At 39.1% G+C, this 17,443-nt stretch overlaps 1 protein-coding gene across 1 annotated transcript in view; it reads right to left on the bottom strand.

Moving 5' to 3' along the window:
- xpr1a (xenotropic and polytropic retrovirus receptor 1a) overlaps nt 1–17,443 on the bottom strand; it is a 129,662-nt gene that overhangs the window by 15,491 nt on the left and 96,728 nt on the right. Inside the window, exons 7-11 of the mRNA XM_030132278.1 lie at nt 17,084–17,165; nt 16,717–16,904; nt 15,107–15,286; nt 9,925–10,087; nt 8,409–8,609 (exon numbers count right to left, since the gene is read on the bottom strand). Of these exons, the coding sequence (XP_029988138.1) occupies nt 8,409–8,609; nt 9,925–10,087; nt 15,107–15,286; nt 16,717–16,904; nt 17,084–17,165 (814 nt within the window). The remainder of the gene's footprint in view (nt 1–8,408; nt 8,610–9,924; nt 10,088–15,106; nt 15,287–16,716; nt 16,905–17,083; nt 17,166–17,443) is intronic.

Raw genomic sequence — 17,443 nt, 5'->3', positions numbered from 1 at the left:
CTGTTTAAAATATCATTTTTTTTTATTGATTTGATGCAATATTCTAATTTTCTGAGACACTGAATTTTGGGTTTTCATTATCTGTAAGCCATAATCATCAAAATTTCCAGAAATAAGGCTTAAAATATTTAACTCTATGTCCAATGAGTCTATATAATATATGGGTTTCACTTTCTGAAATGAGTGACAAAAAATATTGAACTTTCTCATGATATTCAAATTTTTTGAGATGTACCTGTAGATGAGCCTGACATCATTTCATGCTGTTGTGTAAAAGTGAAGCCACTTATCACAACTTCAAAGAGTACAGCAGCAGAATTACATCCAGGTTGTGTCTGACAGACTCCCGTCTGAAAATGTCTGTGATTAGTTCAAATCTGCACCACAGGATAGATTTTCTACAGCCTAAAAACAGGCACAGAGTAGATCCACCAAATTAGTCAAACAAGTGGTGTATTTTAAATACTTAACAGTGCATTGTGAAATCATCCAAATATATCATAAGTTGCAATAATATCTGCATTTACTGACCCTTCCACTGTCAAAACTATATACTACCATTTAAGTGCCATACCAGGATGGTTTTCATAAACTTAAGTCTTGAACATCATGTGTTGTAGGTGTGACGTCATTGTCATCTTGTTGTGACTTTTTGTAAAGGGTAACTCATTTAATTATCCCCAAATGGAAATTCAGCCTCTGCATTTTACCTATCCCAATACACACATTAGAAGGCACACTGAGACTGACTAAAGATCTTCATCGGTATGTTGGTCAAGGTCTAAGGTCTAGGCGGCAAATTGAACCCAAGATGGCCTCAGTCCATCTGGGAATTGAAGACAGAACCTTCTAGGTGGAAGTACTAACCACTATGCCTCTGTGCCGACAAGGATATCTGTCATAAGTTGGACCTCTCCTATGTATGGCACGTGGCTTTGGTGCAACATTTATAGACTATTCTTATTTAGGAAAATGATTTCTCATACTATTGTTACGTATTTTATTCTGACAGTTGTTGATCCAATATAAACCACTTCACAACCAATTTAGTGTCCAACCCCATAAAAGAGAATAGTCTTTATTGTCATTGTAACATGAAACATGTACAATGAAATTAAAAAGTGTCCACCAGTCAGTGCATAATAAAAACAACTACAACAACACAGACAATTTAGAGTCCAACCCCATGTTTAGGTAAAAGGCATTCTTACTATTATTGCAATTTGAATGAATGTGGCATTCACACAAAGTTGCTTCCTGAAGTACACTGAAACAAAGAAACACAAAAGCAGGGTGATGTTTTGTCCAACAAAAAGGATGACAAGCCAGTTTTTTCCTTGGACTTTCTTTTCTACACTAACCAGAGTGAAAGCCAGTAAACAGGTGAGACAATAAAACTGTAAATTTACAGTTCAGTCAAAATAAGGTCTGAACTTGATCCTTGGATCAAAACTTTGCAAAGATAATAACACAAAACAATCTTTACCATAATACTGGAAGGTCTCAGAACATCTGTCTGTCTGTATATCTGCAGGGTTCTGAGAAACTGAGACATTTTTAACTGGCCAATTTGGTACCTACAGTTGAGGAATAGTCCCATCTCGACATTAAATATCTTTTTTCTTTAAAATTCCCTTTTTTTAAAGCCAGGAAGGACTGATTTAGTTCACGTCGCTAAGCAGTTGCCAGGGGGTGGGACAGGAAGCAGCCTTGCACATCCCGTCAACCTTGCATGACGGGAAACGAAGTTAAAAACAGGAACAATGTATTTACGGTAAAGGAAGAGACTAGCAAAAAATGGCAAATTGACAGGACCCATATTTTAGGAGATATTAGTAATTTTGGAATACAATCACCTTACAATCACGTTGCTATGCCCATGATGGTTGACGGGAAGTGCAGTACCATGCTGCATGATGGGAAATGAAGTAAAAAAACAGGAACGACGCATTTGCTAACTTCAGTCCCTAGATATGGGTATTTTATAATATATTAATTGTTGTTTAAATTTTAAAGGATGATTTACCAAACAATTTTTTTGGCAGTACTTGCAAAATATAGACTAAGATCTTTTCCTAAAAGTCAGCTCTCCCTAGCATAAAAACTACCACTTCTAGAACCCCTGGTTCTCCGTGGGTCAACGCCCTAGTAACTTATAATACCCTTCATGATATTCAAAATTAAAGTCAACTGTTAGAAGAAATGCTGCCATTTCAACATTGAACTCCATTTAGAGCTGTGTCCAGTGGGGAGGAAAAAAATGACAGTGCTTCTAGCTTTCATCAGAGTCAATTTTTTTGACTCTAAAAGTTGTTTCTAAATGGTTCTCACCCCATCTAGTAACTTTCCGACACTTTGGTCAAAGGCCCTGTAGTGTTAGTTTTCCTCACGATGGGAGACTGACAGAGTGACTCACTACTCCCTCTAGTCCATGGGTTGGCAAACTTTACTATATGAAGGGCCATTTTAGGGCAGAAAAAAAACAAAAAAAACAAAAACAAAAACAGTCTGGAGCCAAAATATATCCTCATATGTTTTACCTCAAAGTGGTGACAGCTCTTTAGAATTAGTTGGTGTGGAATATGTTGAGAATAAATCAAAGTTTCTGTGCATTTACAGAAATACAAAGAAATTACAGAACAACTCTAAAGAAAATGGTAACAATTGTCATTATTGTGTTGTGCAGTATGTGAAGGCTGTCTTTGCAGTGTCGTAAAATAAAAAGTAGTCTACTTCTACTACTACTACTACTACTATTTTTTATTCATTTGGAGTGTAGTCTACATTTTTACAACTGCATAACATCAGAATGATTTTATGGTTGTGATAATAATAGCGAAATGTGTAAAAAAAAAAAAAAAAAAAAAGTGTTATTCATTTCCAAATGTTTTTTGATGAAGCTACATGGAAACACTTGAAAAGGGCCCAAGAGCCATATGTGGCCCCTGATTCACATTTTGCCCACCCCTGCTCTAGCGGTCACATAAATCCTATGGCCTGTTGCTGTAAACAGATTCAGTTCATAACTCTACAATCCAACAAACTGCCATCTTTAGCAGAACTTCGCATTATTGTTTGACGGACATAAGCCACTTTTTTCGACTTATCTCTTCTCTGCATGCTTTCTGTAGATTAGAATCACTTCCCAAAAATAGGTTATATGATCCTGAAGGAATAAAAGCATGATGCTGGGACATGGAGTGTTTTTTTAGGGATATTTGCAGTCTTTCTACAAAGTGCATAGATGCTGTTTTTTACGCCACTGTGTACAGTTTTAAGAGCAGTGCAAAAAGCGCCATCTTATGGCTCTTTAAAACACTGTATTTTACAGCGCTCTGTCACTTTTGACAGCATAAAAAGCGGTGTTTTCTTGTATTATTTTCATCTCCATCCCCTGGCTTTCACAGCCACTAAAGTTGAAATCTGATCAGGCAATAAGTAAAGAGAACAGACAGACCACAGCAGTTCACAGCTGATCTGCTTTGCTGCTGACTGTATTAAATTTAATTAATTAATAATTAATTAATATAAATTTGGTGATGATTGATCATCAGATTTGTTCAAGAAATTGTCTGTCTGTCTGTTCGTGTCTGTTTGTCTCTGTCTGTCTCTCTCTCGATGATTGACAGCTGTATTAGGACATGAAGCTACGTTCAGCTTTCTCCTCTATAATGTGCGCCTGTGGGGAGGAAAACTTGTAATGCATACAGCATCCATAAAAGTGGGGTTTTTATGTTGATTTCAGGAGAGGTGAAAGTGGGCATGACTACAGATGCACATCCACAGGTTTTTCCTTATAGCAGGTCAGACATAGATGCAGTCAGCAGCAAAGCAGATCAGCTGTGAACTGCTGTCTGTCTTTTTACGCTGTCAAAAGTGAGACAGAGCGCCATAAAATTCGGCATTCTAAAGATCCAAAAAAGTACATGATGGCGTAGGGTTAGGTTAGACAGATCCGTCAAGTGGGATGAAATATTGAGAACAGTTGATCACAGAGGCTATTTCACCTGTGTTTATTGCTAGCATTTACCTGCATACACCTCAGTTTAAGTTCCTACGAGGTCCTATGTCTTTCTGAGCCATTGCTCGATTACAAAACATCCGTTTAGCTTGCGCACATTATAAAATATGTACATTATTAAACTTGACAGACGTCTGTTAAATTCATCTCCACCGCCATTACTGCTGGCTACTCCAAACAAGTGACCACGGCCTCCTTTTATGGAAATTTCCAGGATCACTTGTGGTCACGTAGATCCTTCCGTGCCATATATAGAAGCACTTGTTGCACACGTTATATTTTGACAGACAATGGACATGATCCTTTCAAATGTTCATTCCATAGAAATGGCACAAAAGTGCCTCTAAAACTGGTTCCTGGTCATAAAGTATACTTCAAACTGTGTAAGTCTGCAAAAGATCAGTGGGGACGAGCTGACGGATGCACCTGGATGAGCTGACCCAAATGGCAAGAATGTTTGTCGGACACACTAACGTGTGCAAGAGGGTTTAATAAGGCTGAATTTTTTTAAGGATATGTGGGGATTGAAGCATAAGAAGGCATAAATTGGTAGCTATGATATTCAGCTCTAAAATAGGACAGTATTTATTGCAGGAATAATTCAACAGATTGAGAAATTAAGGCACTTGGAGGTTGTCCTCAAAATGTGATGCTTGACATTGCTCAATTCAAGGAGTCATTTTGGGTGTAATTGGGAATTTTTAAAATACCCTTCCAAAATTTGGCTTGAAACTATTTATTCTATCTCATTATGATATTTACTATGTAATAAAGCAAAATGAACAAAATCTTTTAAATGGAATGCAATTTATTTTGGCACTTTCCTAGAGCAGTCTTCAATTACACCTTAGCTGATTTTGACTCGTATACCCTTTAAGTAATACACTGATATTCAGAAAGCAATTAGTTTCTAATTTCCACTGCACTCTGAACACTCAAAGCTTCTGAAGCTATTTATCATTTCTGAATGTGGTTGTATTCATCGATCAAATGCTTGAATTTACCAGAATAATACCTTCAGTGAATACAACATATTGCCAGAAAAGATCATTTCTGCAAACCATCAATGTCCTACCCACATTATGAGTACAAGTGTGTGCCTTCTCACCCTCCTCCTTTGCTTAAACAGCGACCTGTCCCTGGCTCCATTATCCTGAGGGATGAAAGACAGCTTCATACAGAATAACGCATGAAGAGAGGCCATTAGTCTGAGGATCTACAGGCTTCAGACCAGAGGAGGAAGGAGGATATGGTTTAATGGACGCCTTTCTGACAGAGTGGTGGAGGAAAAAAAAAAAGGAGAGGTCTGTCTGTCTGTAGGTCTGTCTCTGTTTCTTCCTGGTACATTCAATATCAGATCACTGGTGGTCAGCTTCGGAAGCAAGTGTATTGATCTTAATTCATATTGGAAAGAATAAAGTCAAGCTGGGAAATAACATTTAACAGTTTAAAAGGTTGAGATGAAGTTTCATTGCTGGCATTTGCTGGCAAATAAATATATAATCTGGCATCTGAGAAGAGTTTAAATATATAAAGAGTGCTTTGAAACACGCTGTGTGGACAAATATCTGCTAAGTCTGATGGTAAATTGACAGATGAAGGCTGAATACAGAAAGGATGCTTCTACTGCCTGGGTGCTGTGTCTTTGAACGTTTACTCCTTTGTGATATGGTTTCCCAATGTGAATAATTTCAGGCTAATTGTGAGGCTGTCAGAAGGCGAGTGACTTGACTTTTAATGGAAACCACTTTCTTTATTTCCTCAGTTTTTCTTCTCTGTAAACTAATTTCCCTATAGATTTCAGTTTTGTTTTGGCTCCTATTTCTGAATGTGGTTTTAACTTTGATTGGGCGATGTATATTGTTTTCTTGTATATAGGATTTTTTTTCTATTGTTATTTTTACTATTATTTATATTTAAGATGCCAATTTTTTTTTTTTTATTCACGCCTGGTTTTTTTGCACAATCGGTGCCTGTCGCAGCTCCCATTACACTGTCACCGTCTTTGTTAATGTCTTGTGACAAATCAAGATTCTATTCAATTCTGTTTGATTTGATTTGAGTCTTCTTTTTTTATATTTTGCTATATCTCTAAGTCTTCTGTCTCTAAATTCAAGGCTCAAAGTTTTATTGTCATACAGAAAAAGCACAATAAATGAAATTCATGCTGAAATACCTTTCTACTGAAGAGAGAAGAGCACCAGAGGAATGGCATATAACAATAAAATAAATAATAAATAAATACTAGAAATGCATATCTCCTTCAGTGAGGCCAATGTAAAACACATCATGATAAACTTAAACGTCAAAGATACATATAAAGCAACTACCAATGTGATTCACTCCTATTGTGATGTGGTAAGATTTGACAGTTTGATTTAATACATTGTGATTTAATACAATGCAGAAGAGGATGAGGAAGAGTTGCTTAACAGATAGTTTAACTTCATTTCTTTGATTCACTAAAATTCACAAAGACACTAAAAATGGTTGATCTCTATTTCACCCAATCTTTATGCATACTTTCACAGTCCTTTCATTTCAGTCTTATGGCGAGTGCCAAGTATGTCAAGTCTAACATTATTTAACATGTATTAAACACACCGTCCCTAGATGTCTCTGAGTCACAACAGTAACAAAAGGTGGACTTTGTTGACGTTGTAAAGTAGTGAAGGATGATGCTGATGAAAATTTTCCTAATGAGGCTTAGGTAGAAGTCATGTCTGCTCGAGGTAATATGGTAAGGTTTTATTCACATTGCATTTATTCGTGTTTATTTCATTCTTGTGAAATAGTCACAAGTAGCTTTTAACATTAACGAGGGTGTGACACCATTGACAGGTGACCAAAGGAAATGTGTGTTTCCATTCAGAATAATCACAAATTTCTCTCAGTTTGAGGGTAGAATATCTTCTCTCCCTAACAACGTAGGAGCAGAACCCTGTTCATCCACAGCTGTGTTTCATAAACCTCTTTGCTTTCCATTATAAACCTCGAGGCACTGGCAAAGGAGCCAAGACCAACTGGCAGTACTACTCAAGGTCATCATTTGCTTTCTGAGCAAACAAAAGCCTGTGCCTTGACATGCTCCTGTAACACAGCCACACATCAATACTGTTGCTTTTATTTGTATATTCTCAGCTTCAGAGTCTTACATTTGTCTGATGTCCTCTGTGAAACAGGGGTTCAAGGTACAGCACTGTGTCAGGAAAAGATGCACTTTCAGATGTCGGCAGGAGCTCAGTTCAGATCAAACCTACAAACTACAGACATGTAAACAGAGTGTCTACAGGTTTCAGAAACTTAAATTTCATGCTTTCTAAGACATTTTCAAGATGATTTTTTTTTTCAGGTTTGAGAACACGTCAAAGATAAATAAGCTTGTTTTTTTTCCAAGCATTGCTAGTAAAGATAAAGGTATTATAAATGTGTAGGACAACAGGTAAGTACAAGTAGAAAGTAGAAAGACCAGAGACTGGTTTGGAGTATTGTAACATCAGTGGACTTTCATTCAGAAGAGCTCAACTCACAAAAAAAAGAAATTAAACGATGGATAAATTAAACGATACTAAAATATTTTGGCAAGATACCTCAAAATCAAATATAAAACTAGTAAGTAAGTAAATTTTATTTATATAGCACTTTTCACAGATAAAATCACAAAGTGCTTTCCAGTTTAGAATAAAATGTTAGTAAAAGCTTAAAATAAAATAAATAAAATGTCAAACATACACCAGGATAAAAACAAGACAGTAGTACAGAGGCAAAAACACAATAACACAAGTTCATAAAACATCAACCCAGGCTAAACGCCTGCCTAAAAAGATATGTTTTGAGCTCCTTCTTAAAGGAGTCAATGGACTCGATGCTCCGTAGAAGACTACAACATAATGTGCCCACACTTGAAAACCTGCGGCCTTCAGTCCACACCAAAGTTTTTGAACATACAGACGGACGGACAGACAGACGGATGGTGACCTGATGACAATACCCTGTGACAAGGGCCGAGGGTAAAATTGACTGAAACTGAATCTAATTTGGGTAATTTGCTGCAGGTTGTGTCATACAGCCCCTCCTTACAGTCAGCTGGGCTAAAGACAGAGACAGAAATGACATTTGTTTGTACAGGTTGTTTGTTATAAGTGACGATCTCCACATTTTTGGGTTAACAAAGCTACCACTGTAGAATGAAACTATCACGTTAAATAGACTCAGAGTTGAACTGGGCCCTGAATTGAACATGATTGAACAAGTCGTATCTTCATTCATGTCTTGTGTGTCCATTTTTTTGACTCCAGTTCACTCTCTGGAATGAACAAATGACTTGCTGCCCTAACTGTAATTCATTCATCTGAGTGTAAATTTGTTGGTGTGTTTCATGTCCTACCTCGGTGTGTTGCATACAGTGCAGCAAAGGTAACAACGAAGAAGGTGGTAGAATATTTCCCAGCATTCACCAAGTGAGGGAAGGCCCTTTTGGTGTCACGGTAACGCCTCAGGCATTGGATGAAGCGAAGCCAGGCGGGCAGACACTGGATGATGGCTCGGAGGCCGTATGAGTAACTGTGGCACACGTAGTCATTAGAGGCTGAAGAAGACAAGAAAAAACCCATAGAATAGTTCAGAGGAGCTTTGTACCTCGTACCAAATCTTACTCCTTTTGGCCCACACTCCCCTCCACACAGAAAAAGGCTCATCATTATGAGAGTCACAAGGCAACCTTTGTGTGACCAACATTTCTACTCCATTAGCTCCATGTTAATTGGCTGCCTTGAGGCTGAGGTGTCACTGTCGGCCAAGTGGATGGACAGTAATTAAAATCTTATTTACATCACATTTCAGAATAGGAAAGCTCAACTGTCTGTTTTTATGAGCAAACAAGATGTATATTTATCACCATTCAATAAACACTGTAGATACAGCATTGCACTGTGATAAAAACATAAAATATTTGGTCATATTAGTTTGGTTATATAATATTAGATGGCCTTTTGTTATTGTTAATAAGATGCTGTTATGTATTATGTGTACACTCAGTGATAATAAAATTACTACCATGTTACAAGGCTCATACTAAGGGCATTAACATTGTAATGTACAACAACTGCCTTACTTGCACTTAATAGGGAGTTAGTAAGCAGTAATTAGGAGGGAAGCTGAGTGGTAACTGTAATGATTAAAATAAGTAAAAAAAAAAAAATTCATATTGTTCTAAAATAAGTGGATGATGGGGTCCTCATCACAACCACAATGATAATGCCAGTGAACTATGGCTGTGAGATGTTTTATAGAGTGACTTCATGAAGCAAAACTCCGGGCATCCTATTAATGTAAATATGAACAAAGTTAAAAAGAAAGTCAGGTGCAAATCAGTCCCCCTTTTGTGGAATATAATATTCTAAATTTGGGGATAACCTTTGTGCACAATTGAAGATAACTTGTATCATTTAATGATAAAATATGTGTAATCCATATTTTATGCATTTTATGCTTTACTGCAGTGTGAGCTTTGTAAATAAAAGGCCAGACACATGTGTTGACTTTGTAGGTTGCATCTGGTTTATATCCTACCAAAGGTGATCAGTACTCATTTTAGGGCTCTGATGCAGTAGGAATGCACAACACATATTGGCACCAGTGCTAACAGATCATTATTCTTAAATTATTATAAAGTGCTTTATAATTTATAATGACAAATAGAGCCATTATATTACTGAGATGCACACTAATGAGGAAATAGTTAATAGTGTTTATGTTTACCTTAATAAACAAGTATTACCAATATTTTGTTCAGGAACAGATGGCAACAGGATCTTGTTTTTTGAGACTACTCAAAGGCTCTGCTTTGAGACTGAGAGGTACAAAGGATATGAGGTCATTGTGACTGGACAGAAATGTCTCACTTTTTGGCAGTAGGCCCTTGCTGTTGCTCCACTGCAGCTCAAAGATGTAGAAGCAGATGAGATACTCAAGATCCATCAGGACGAACACCAGAGAGTTGAGCTGATCGGCCAGCCAAAAGTCTGCAAACTCCACACGGTGAAATGGAGCCGTGAACACACGAAACTGTAAAGGGGAGTGGATAGAAATGTGACAAAATCTGAAAAAAGCAGATGTAAAATCAGGCTGATCAGAATTAATCCTTCATGGGCTTTTGTTTTCTGTGTCTTTATTTTCAGCTAAATATGACTGAATTAGACACTTTATTAAGGTGTAGGTGTTCAAAGAGGTGCACTGGAGGGGAACATTTTATTAATGATGTGTAACACATAAAGGAATAAAGCCTCCAGACTGTTATCACCCTGCTACAGACCATCCGAACAGATCAAGGTTTGTGCTAATGTGCATGTGTTTGTCAGTGATGCACATATGGACACATGAACCAACATGGTGTAATGCTTATGTTATTTGGGATATAACTTTAGCAGGAGCTCGGTTATTGACTACGCTTTGTAAAAAGATACAGTCAAGCCTGACTCTTTCCATCTACACCACCCTGAGGTCATATGTGACATTTGGGAGGCACTGTTTACCTCCATCCATGTACAGAAACAAACCCCCAAACACTCTCCCTTCACTGAAAATGTCAAAGGATATTGATCTTTTTTTTTTTTTTTTTTTTTTTTTTTTTTTAAATTGGATTGCATATTTCTCTTAACCTGCCAATCAAAGTCAGTATTGATCCACTGGACCATTTTACTGGTATCAGCTCTATGTTGCTGTCTCAAGGCTAAGCCTGCTGTGGTGATGTGGTTAGGTTTTCATTTCTAAAGTAAACACTAGTAATCCAACTGCTAGATCTTCCGTTTGTCCTGTGATGAAATCTCTGTCCTCTGTCTGTTCTTTGTTGTCAGAAGAAATTAGTACACCTCGTTTTTCAGTTCTATGCAATGGAAGGCAGCATTATGCTTTCCCCGAAACATCTTTAATTGGTAATTACTTATTCAAAGTCTGACAATCAGGCGGGCACAGCCCCCATGTGTGTGAGTGGTTTGGCTGATTAGAGAAATGCATCAGTGGAGGGGGGTTGGGGGCTGCCGGTGGGGGCTGTGAAGGAAAGGACAAGACTAGAAGAGAAGGCGTTCTGCTAAGAGAAGGCGTTCTGCTAAGGGAGAGGCAGAGGGACAGAGGAGCTGAGGGCATCAGCACACTGATGGATCTACGCCTGTAATGATTGCACAGTCACAGCCTCTACTCCCCCTGGGACCAGGGTGCATTCTATTATCCCCCAAACCTCTGCCCTCTGTCTAACTGCACACACACACAACCATGCCTAACTCTGTGAGGACATTTCATAGACATAAGGCATTCCCAGAGACTAATTCCAACATTAACCTAATTTCTAATCACAACCCTAAAACTTAGTTTTAAACATGAAAACATTATATGGCTAAAATGTCCTCCTAATACCAAACTGCTCAAATTTGTCCTCACAAAGACATGTGTGCAGTAAAACACACCAACGCACACCCCATCCTTTCTGCTGCAGCTCACTTTAGACAAAGAGCAGAGTCACACAGGAGGGGTTTGTAAACATGAGATTGGAGATACATATCTGATTGGGACATGGATTCTTTGTGTCAGGTGTCAGATGTGTACACACAAACCCATGCAAATACACACAAACTCAGGTAGGGAAGATGGTGTCGTGCAAATGAATTAACCTTGTAGGGTGTATGACATATGCAAAAAAACCAAACAAACAAAAAACAGTTACAAGTCCATCCATCCATTTCTGAACTGCTTATTACAAATGACTATTATCTATATAAATGCATAATATACATAGTTATGTTCAATTGGTGTATAATGACACAAAACTAAAAACTGCTGCATTTTCATTCATTCATTAAAATGAACTAAAAAGCCAAAGGATAAAAAAAAAATAATAACAATAATAATTGCTAGTGCGTGCAGCTGTTACAGTTTACAACCCCACAGCTAGATATCACTCAATACCACACACTCAACCTTTATTATAGTTACATGGACAAAATATAAATTTTTGGCCTTATTATGCATACTCTGATTAATGGAAAACACAGCAATCAGGCACATGCTTTTTGTCCTTAAAAAAGGTTCACTCATGTTTTATTCCTTTGATGACCTTCTTGAAAAGGTTGGCATTGCAATATTTACACAGAAACCTGTTGATATCCATGCTTGTCACAGTTTTTAAAACTAAGTACGTTTCTGAGTCTGAACAGAAATGAGTCTGTTTGTTTTGGACTGCATCTCTACAACCTGAGTACATAAAGACACACAAGAGGCCATGGGTCATAAACTGGGGTAAAATGAAAGGTGCTGAACAGACTTTCTGTGTAATCTTGAAAAAGTCTCATTTTATATATATATATGCCTGATTGTAGTCAGCAATTTAAAATGAGATTATCAGCACCTAAATAGGTTATTTCCAAATGCTATTTCCAGCTTCCCTGGCCAGGTCAGACAAGACTGGACTGTTTTACGGCAGACTTATGTCACTATTGTCGTGTTTCCACTACGTGGAACCGGCTCGACTCGGGTATCAGGCCCTATTCCTGGAGACCGTTTCCATTCCAGGATACTACCGACTTTGAGTACTTGGATGTCATAGCGATGCGGTGCGTTACTTCCCTGTCGTCTGCTCAGAGAGTTGCTGATAAACTCGCTGATTACGTGTTGTTTCGTCAAACTCATGCCGAATTTTTACGTCTGAACCTCCTCGACAAACCATGGTGTAGTTTTGCGGGGTGTCATCATGTGGATTAACCTACCGCTATATTTACTGTAAACTTCCGCATCTGTTTTTTTGTAAAACGGCGGGTCACAGAGACGACTCTATGACCAATCAGTGGTCTGCAGTGTTTACACGTCACGTTTTAGTATCTGTTCCCCAGTCTTGGAACCGCAGCACAAGTGATACCATAAAACTAGTACCGGGAACCAGATTCCAGGTCCTTTGTCGTAATGGAAACGCAAAAAGGCCGAGTCGAGCCGATACCACGTAGTGGAAACGCGGCATATGACAACAACACACCGACCGGCAGTTTAGCAGTGAGAAGTAGGCTGAACGAGCGAGGAGTACGATCTGTCCTTTTTACTAAAGAAAGGAATTTCTTGGATTTATTTTGTTGTGATTGTGGACACTGGAGCTGGACTGGCAGAATGAAAGAAAACTAAACGGGACAGTGATAGAGCACCGGCTAAAACACCGGTAAACCTCTGCACTGAACCCATGGATAGAACTAAGGGAGTTAGTTAAAAGGAATGAAAACAGAGCTGGAGTTGGCCTTCTTCCTTGTACACAGGTATAGAATGCTTCTGTTCTTTATACATATGCATTGGACCATTGTTTTTGACTATAGTGGCTGTTGGTAGCTCAGTCAAACACTTAGTAAACACTTACAGTATGCGTTAGCCGCAGGGCTAGCTCTGTGACGTGGGTAATCTGTTTTATTTGGAGCATTGTTTCAGTCCCAAACTAAGGGCCTTGTAAGGTGAGCTTGAAATGGTTCAGTATGGAGTTTAATGTTCATGCCAGGGCCTGGATAATAAACCGCCCTTCAGGAACAAGACAATTCTAAAAGTAGAATACTGTGAATGCAGAGGGCTGAAGCAGCTAGCACTGAACTGCTAATGCAGAATGATGAAGATGGTGAAGGACTGAAGTCATTTATGAAAATGCTTGAATACTTTGTGGAAAAACTAGTGCAAATATATATTATTGGGACATGTCTTAAACACCGGTCTGTGTACAACACTCCGGAGCTCCGGAGGAAAAGAGCCGCGTTTCCACTACGTGGAACCAGCTCGACTCGGTATTCTTGGAGACCGTTTCCATTACAAGATACTGCCGACTTTACAGTACCTGGACGTCATAGCGATGCGGCGCGTTACTTCCGTGTCGTCTGTTCAGAGAGTTGCTGATAAACTCGCTCGTTGCGTGTTGTCTCATCTGAATTTTTACGTCGGCCACCAAAGACTGAATCTCCTCGACCGACCATGGTGTAGTTTTGGGCTGTTATCATGTGGATTAATGTACCGCTATATTTACTGTCCACTTCCGCATCTGTTTTTTGTAAAACGGCGAGTCACAGAGACAACTCTCTGACCAATCAGTGGTCTGCAGTATTTTACACGTCACATTTTAGTATCTGTCTGGTCCCCACTCCTGGAACCTCGGCGGAGGTGATACCAAAAGAGTAGTACCGGGTACCAGATTCCAGGTCCTTTTTCGTAATGGAAACGCAAAAAGGCCGAGCCGAGCCGAGTCGAGTCAATACTACGCAGTGGAAACGACGCAGGAGTCGGACTTCCAGTTTGGTTTCACTTTCATTTTCACGCTAGTTACTAAACTATGCTACTAACGGACTTCATGAAGTTTGCTTGTTGTCTCGTTTCAAACGTCACTTTGCACCTGCAAGTTGCTGTCTTGAAAAAAGAAATGCAGAGTTGTAAAGAGGATCCGCTCCTCATTTTCCTCTGGTCAAGGCAGACGGCCATCCTTCAGGAGTCTGGGTCTGGTTAAGGTTTCTGCCTGTTTAAGGGAAGTTTTTCCTCGCCACTGTCACCAGTCATAAGTGTTTGCTCCTGGAGGATTCTGTTAGGTTTCTGTAAATTGGCTTAAAATTTGATTTGATCTATCTCTCCTTTATGTGAAGCACTTTGTAACATGTTTTAAAAAAGTGCTATATAATACTGACTTATTTACTCATTCATTAGCTTCAAACGCACGCCTTGGCCAGAGTTATGCCCTTACGACAGTAGGCTCTAGTGCTCATGGGAAGCAGAGTCTTTGTCCCTTAAAAACACCAACGATTCCTCCCGAAGGTGTCGCTGCAATCCACTTTAAACTCATTCTCTGTTCAGGACCTTTAATGTGCATGTCCAAATAATATTCTTGTATCATGGTTAATATTGGTATATGCCGTGTGTCCTAACTGGAAAATGCTACACCCTGAATACAGTTCAAGTCAGATTACATAACCCACAATTTTGGAATAACAAAAACAGAGGAATGCACATATATATATATTTATATATATATATATATATATATATATATATATATGCAGGCTCTAATACATTAACAATGGGACTGACCAGCAGCTTAAGGAGCCAGAAACGTGATTTGTAGTAGCAGGTCTTAAAAGGGTTGATGAGGAAAAGCACCATGAAGCCATAAAGTATGAGGGGGTTGATCTGCATGGGGATGTAGGTGTACTCTGAGTACAGACAGGAGAGGATGCTGAGACACCACAACACGCCGAGAAACCCAGCTATCTGCAACACAAAGACAAAAAAAAATTATGTTACAACAGGTACCGTGATGATTCATCGCAATTTTTTTTTTTCATCCCCTGCTTGCTGAGCTCTCGAACAACAAATATGGAATTGATCAACTGGTCATTCAGCGCAATTGACATGATTTTTTCACCCAGGAAGAGTGGCTCTGGGTAGCCCGCCTGCCCTGATGGAACATTAGCAGCCGGATACACTTGGGACAAGTGGAGGGTGGTCTGTCTCTATGCTCTGTCGGTGGAGGACATTGAAGACATCTACCTATTTGGATTTATGATAGCTGGACACCTTCTGATTGGTCTTGGAATGGCCCTGATCTATCGCAAAATTGGTAAGACAGCAGCATGCAAAGAGATCCCACTGCTGTCGGTCGAAACTGAGAAGCACTTCGGAGCAGTGAGTGACAATGTGAAGGAATTACAACGGGTGGTGATGCAGTCGGGGGACAGTGTGCGAGACCTGGCTGGACGGGCTGTGGACTCGTATAAGAAGTTGGATTACATCGCGGGCCAGACTGCAGAGGGACTGAGAGCCAATGTGGAGGGGCTCCGTCAATCTGCGGGACTGAAGGAGAAAGTGGACGAACTGTGTAGAGACCTCACTGCTCGGAAGTGAGGAGTAATGCTGATGCCAGGTATAACAAAATGTGAGTTATACTAAATTAAAGCAGAAATCAAGTTTCCCCCATTGCCTAAATTGTTTTCCCCTGGGAGCTGGAAGCGGCAGGAATCTAATCTAATCTAATCTAATCTAATCTAATCTAATCTAATCTAATCTAATCTAATCCCCCCGTAGTCAAAACATCTTCCGTGGTCAGGACAACAGTAGGAGTGAACTGATAAGACTGGTAACAACTGAAGGACAGAATGACCCACTGTTGTCTCTTATCTTGTACACACATTCCACAAATACACAACACACATACAGTTCTCCTTGCCCCAACCCCAGATCTCGTCTGCTGTCTACCCTGGGTTTTTTTTTCACCTTATCCCCCGAATTCCTTTCAAATCCATGAAAAAATTCCAACATGTGTCCACATGCACTGTGTGAAAACTGTATGATGTCTTATATTTGTGCTTTGCACTATCTTGTGTTCTTCACTGCAAATTTTGAAGAAAAGGGTTCAGTGGTGGCACACCAGTTGCGGGTGCCCGATGTCCCTAATCATTGATCGAAATCTCATTTGATGTACTCTGTGCTGTATTTACACTGTGCTGTCGAATGACAATAAAGAAACCTGTAAATAAGATAATGTGAATAAAACTGCTTCATGTTTTGGAATTGAAAGTACAAATGAACTTAGCATAATGGATTTCTTGACTCTAGACTACCCAATCAACAACATAATCCCATTCATTCTTGTTGCATATTTAAAAATGCATGTTTTTCTTCATTACATGTGTATACCTGACCTCAAACAGATGCTGGTGTGAAAGGTTGTTGCGGGGATTGATCTCAAAGATGAGGACGTGGTTGACTCCAGCCTGTCTCCATCCATATGTGTTAATGCCCAACAAGAAGAGAAACTGGATCAGTAGGAAACCACCCCGATAGATCCGCACCAGGGGCCACACATTCTCATAACGGATGAACACAGCACCTGGAAAATAACAAAACAGACTCAATCCTTCTGAGGAAGTACAGCAAGGTAACATACTAATCATACTTGCTAGTGTAAAATTAATAACAACAGTTCCTCCAACTTCAAATGAAAATATACTACAAACTGTCAGAGACTCCAAAGAATATGAAAAATGTTTGATTCTGGATTTGTCATACCAGTGAGCACAAAGGAGATGGCAAGGATGATAAAAACGCCGCAGTACAGACCCACACGGAAGGTTGTCCAGGCCAACGCAGGCTGAAACACAGGAACAATCACTGTCATTATTACAGCACTAAACAGCTCTAAAAAATGTGTCACTCATTTTTTAGTTTCAGTCTCTCCTCTGTGGATATAAGCTGCTAATTTCCTTTCTCCTTATATAATACTGAAATGAAATGGTTTGAGTTTTGAAAACCATTTACTCCTAAATAAGTGCTCTGGGATATTCTTCGATGTTTTATAAAGAAAAACTTAATTGAGAAACTGCAGTCCAATTCAAATAAGTAGAACAAACACTTCATTAGTTTAGAAAG

Source organism: Sphaeramia orbicularis, chromosome 4 (assembly GCF_902148855.1).
Source record: "Sphaeramia orbicularis chromosome 4, fSphaOr1.1, whole genome shotgun sequence".
Lineage (NCBI taxonomy): Eukaryota > Metazoa > Chordata > Actinopteri > Kurtiformes > Apogonidae > Sphaeramia > Sphaeramia orbicularis.
Note: the sequence above shows the minus strand (reverse complement) of the source record. Positions and strands in the feature narration are given on the sequence as shown.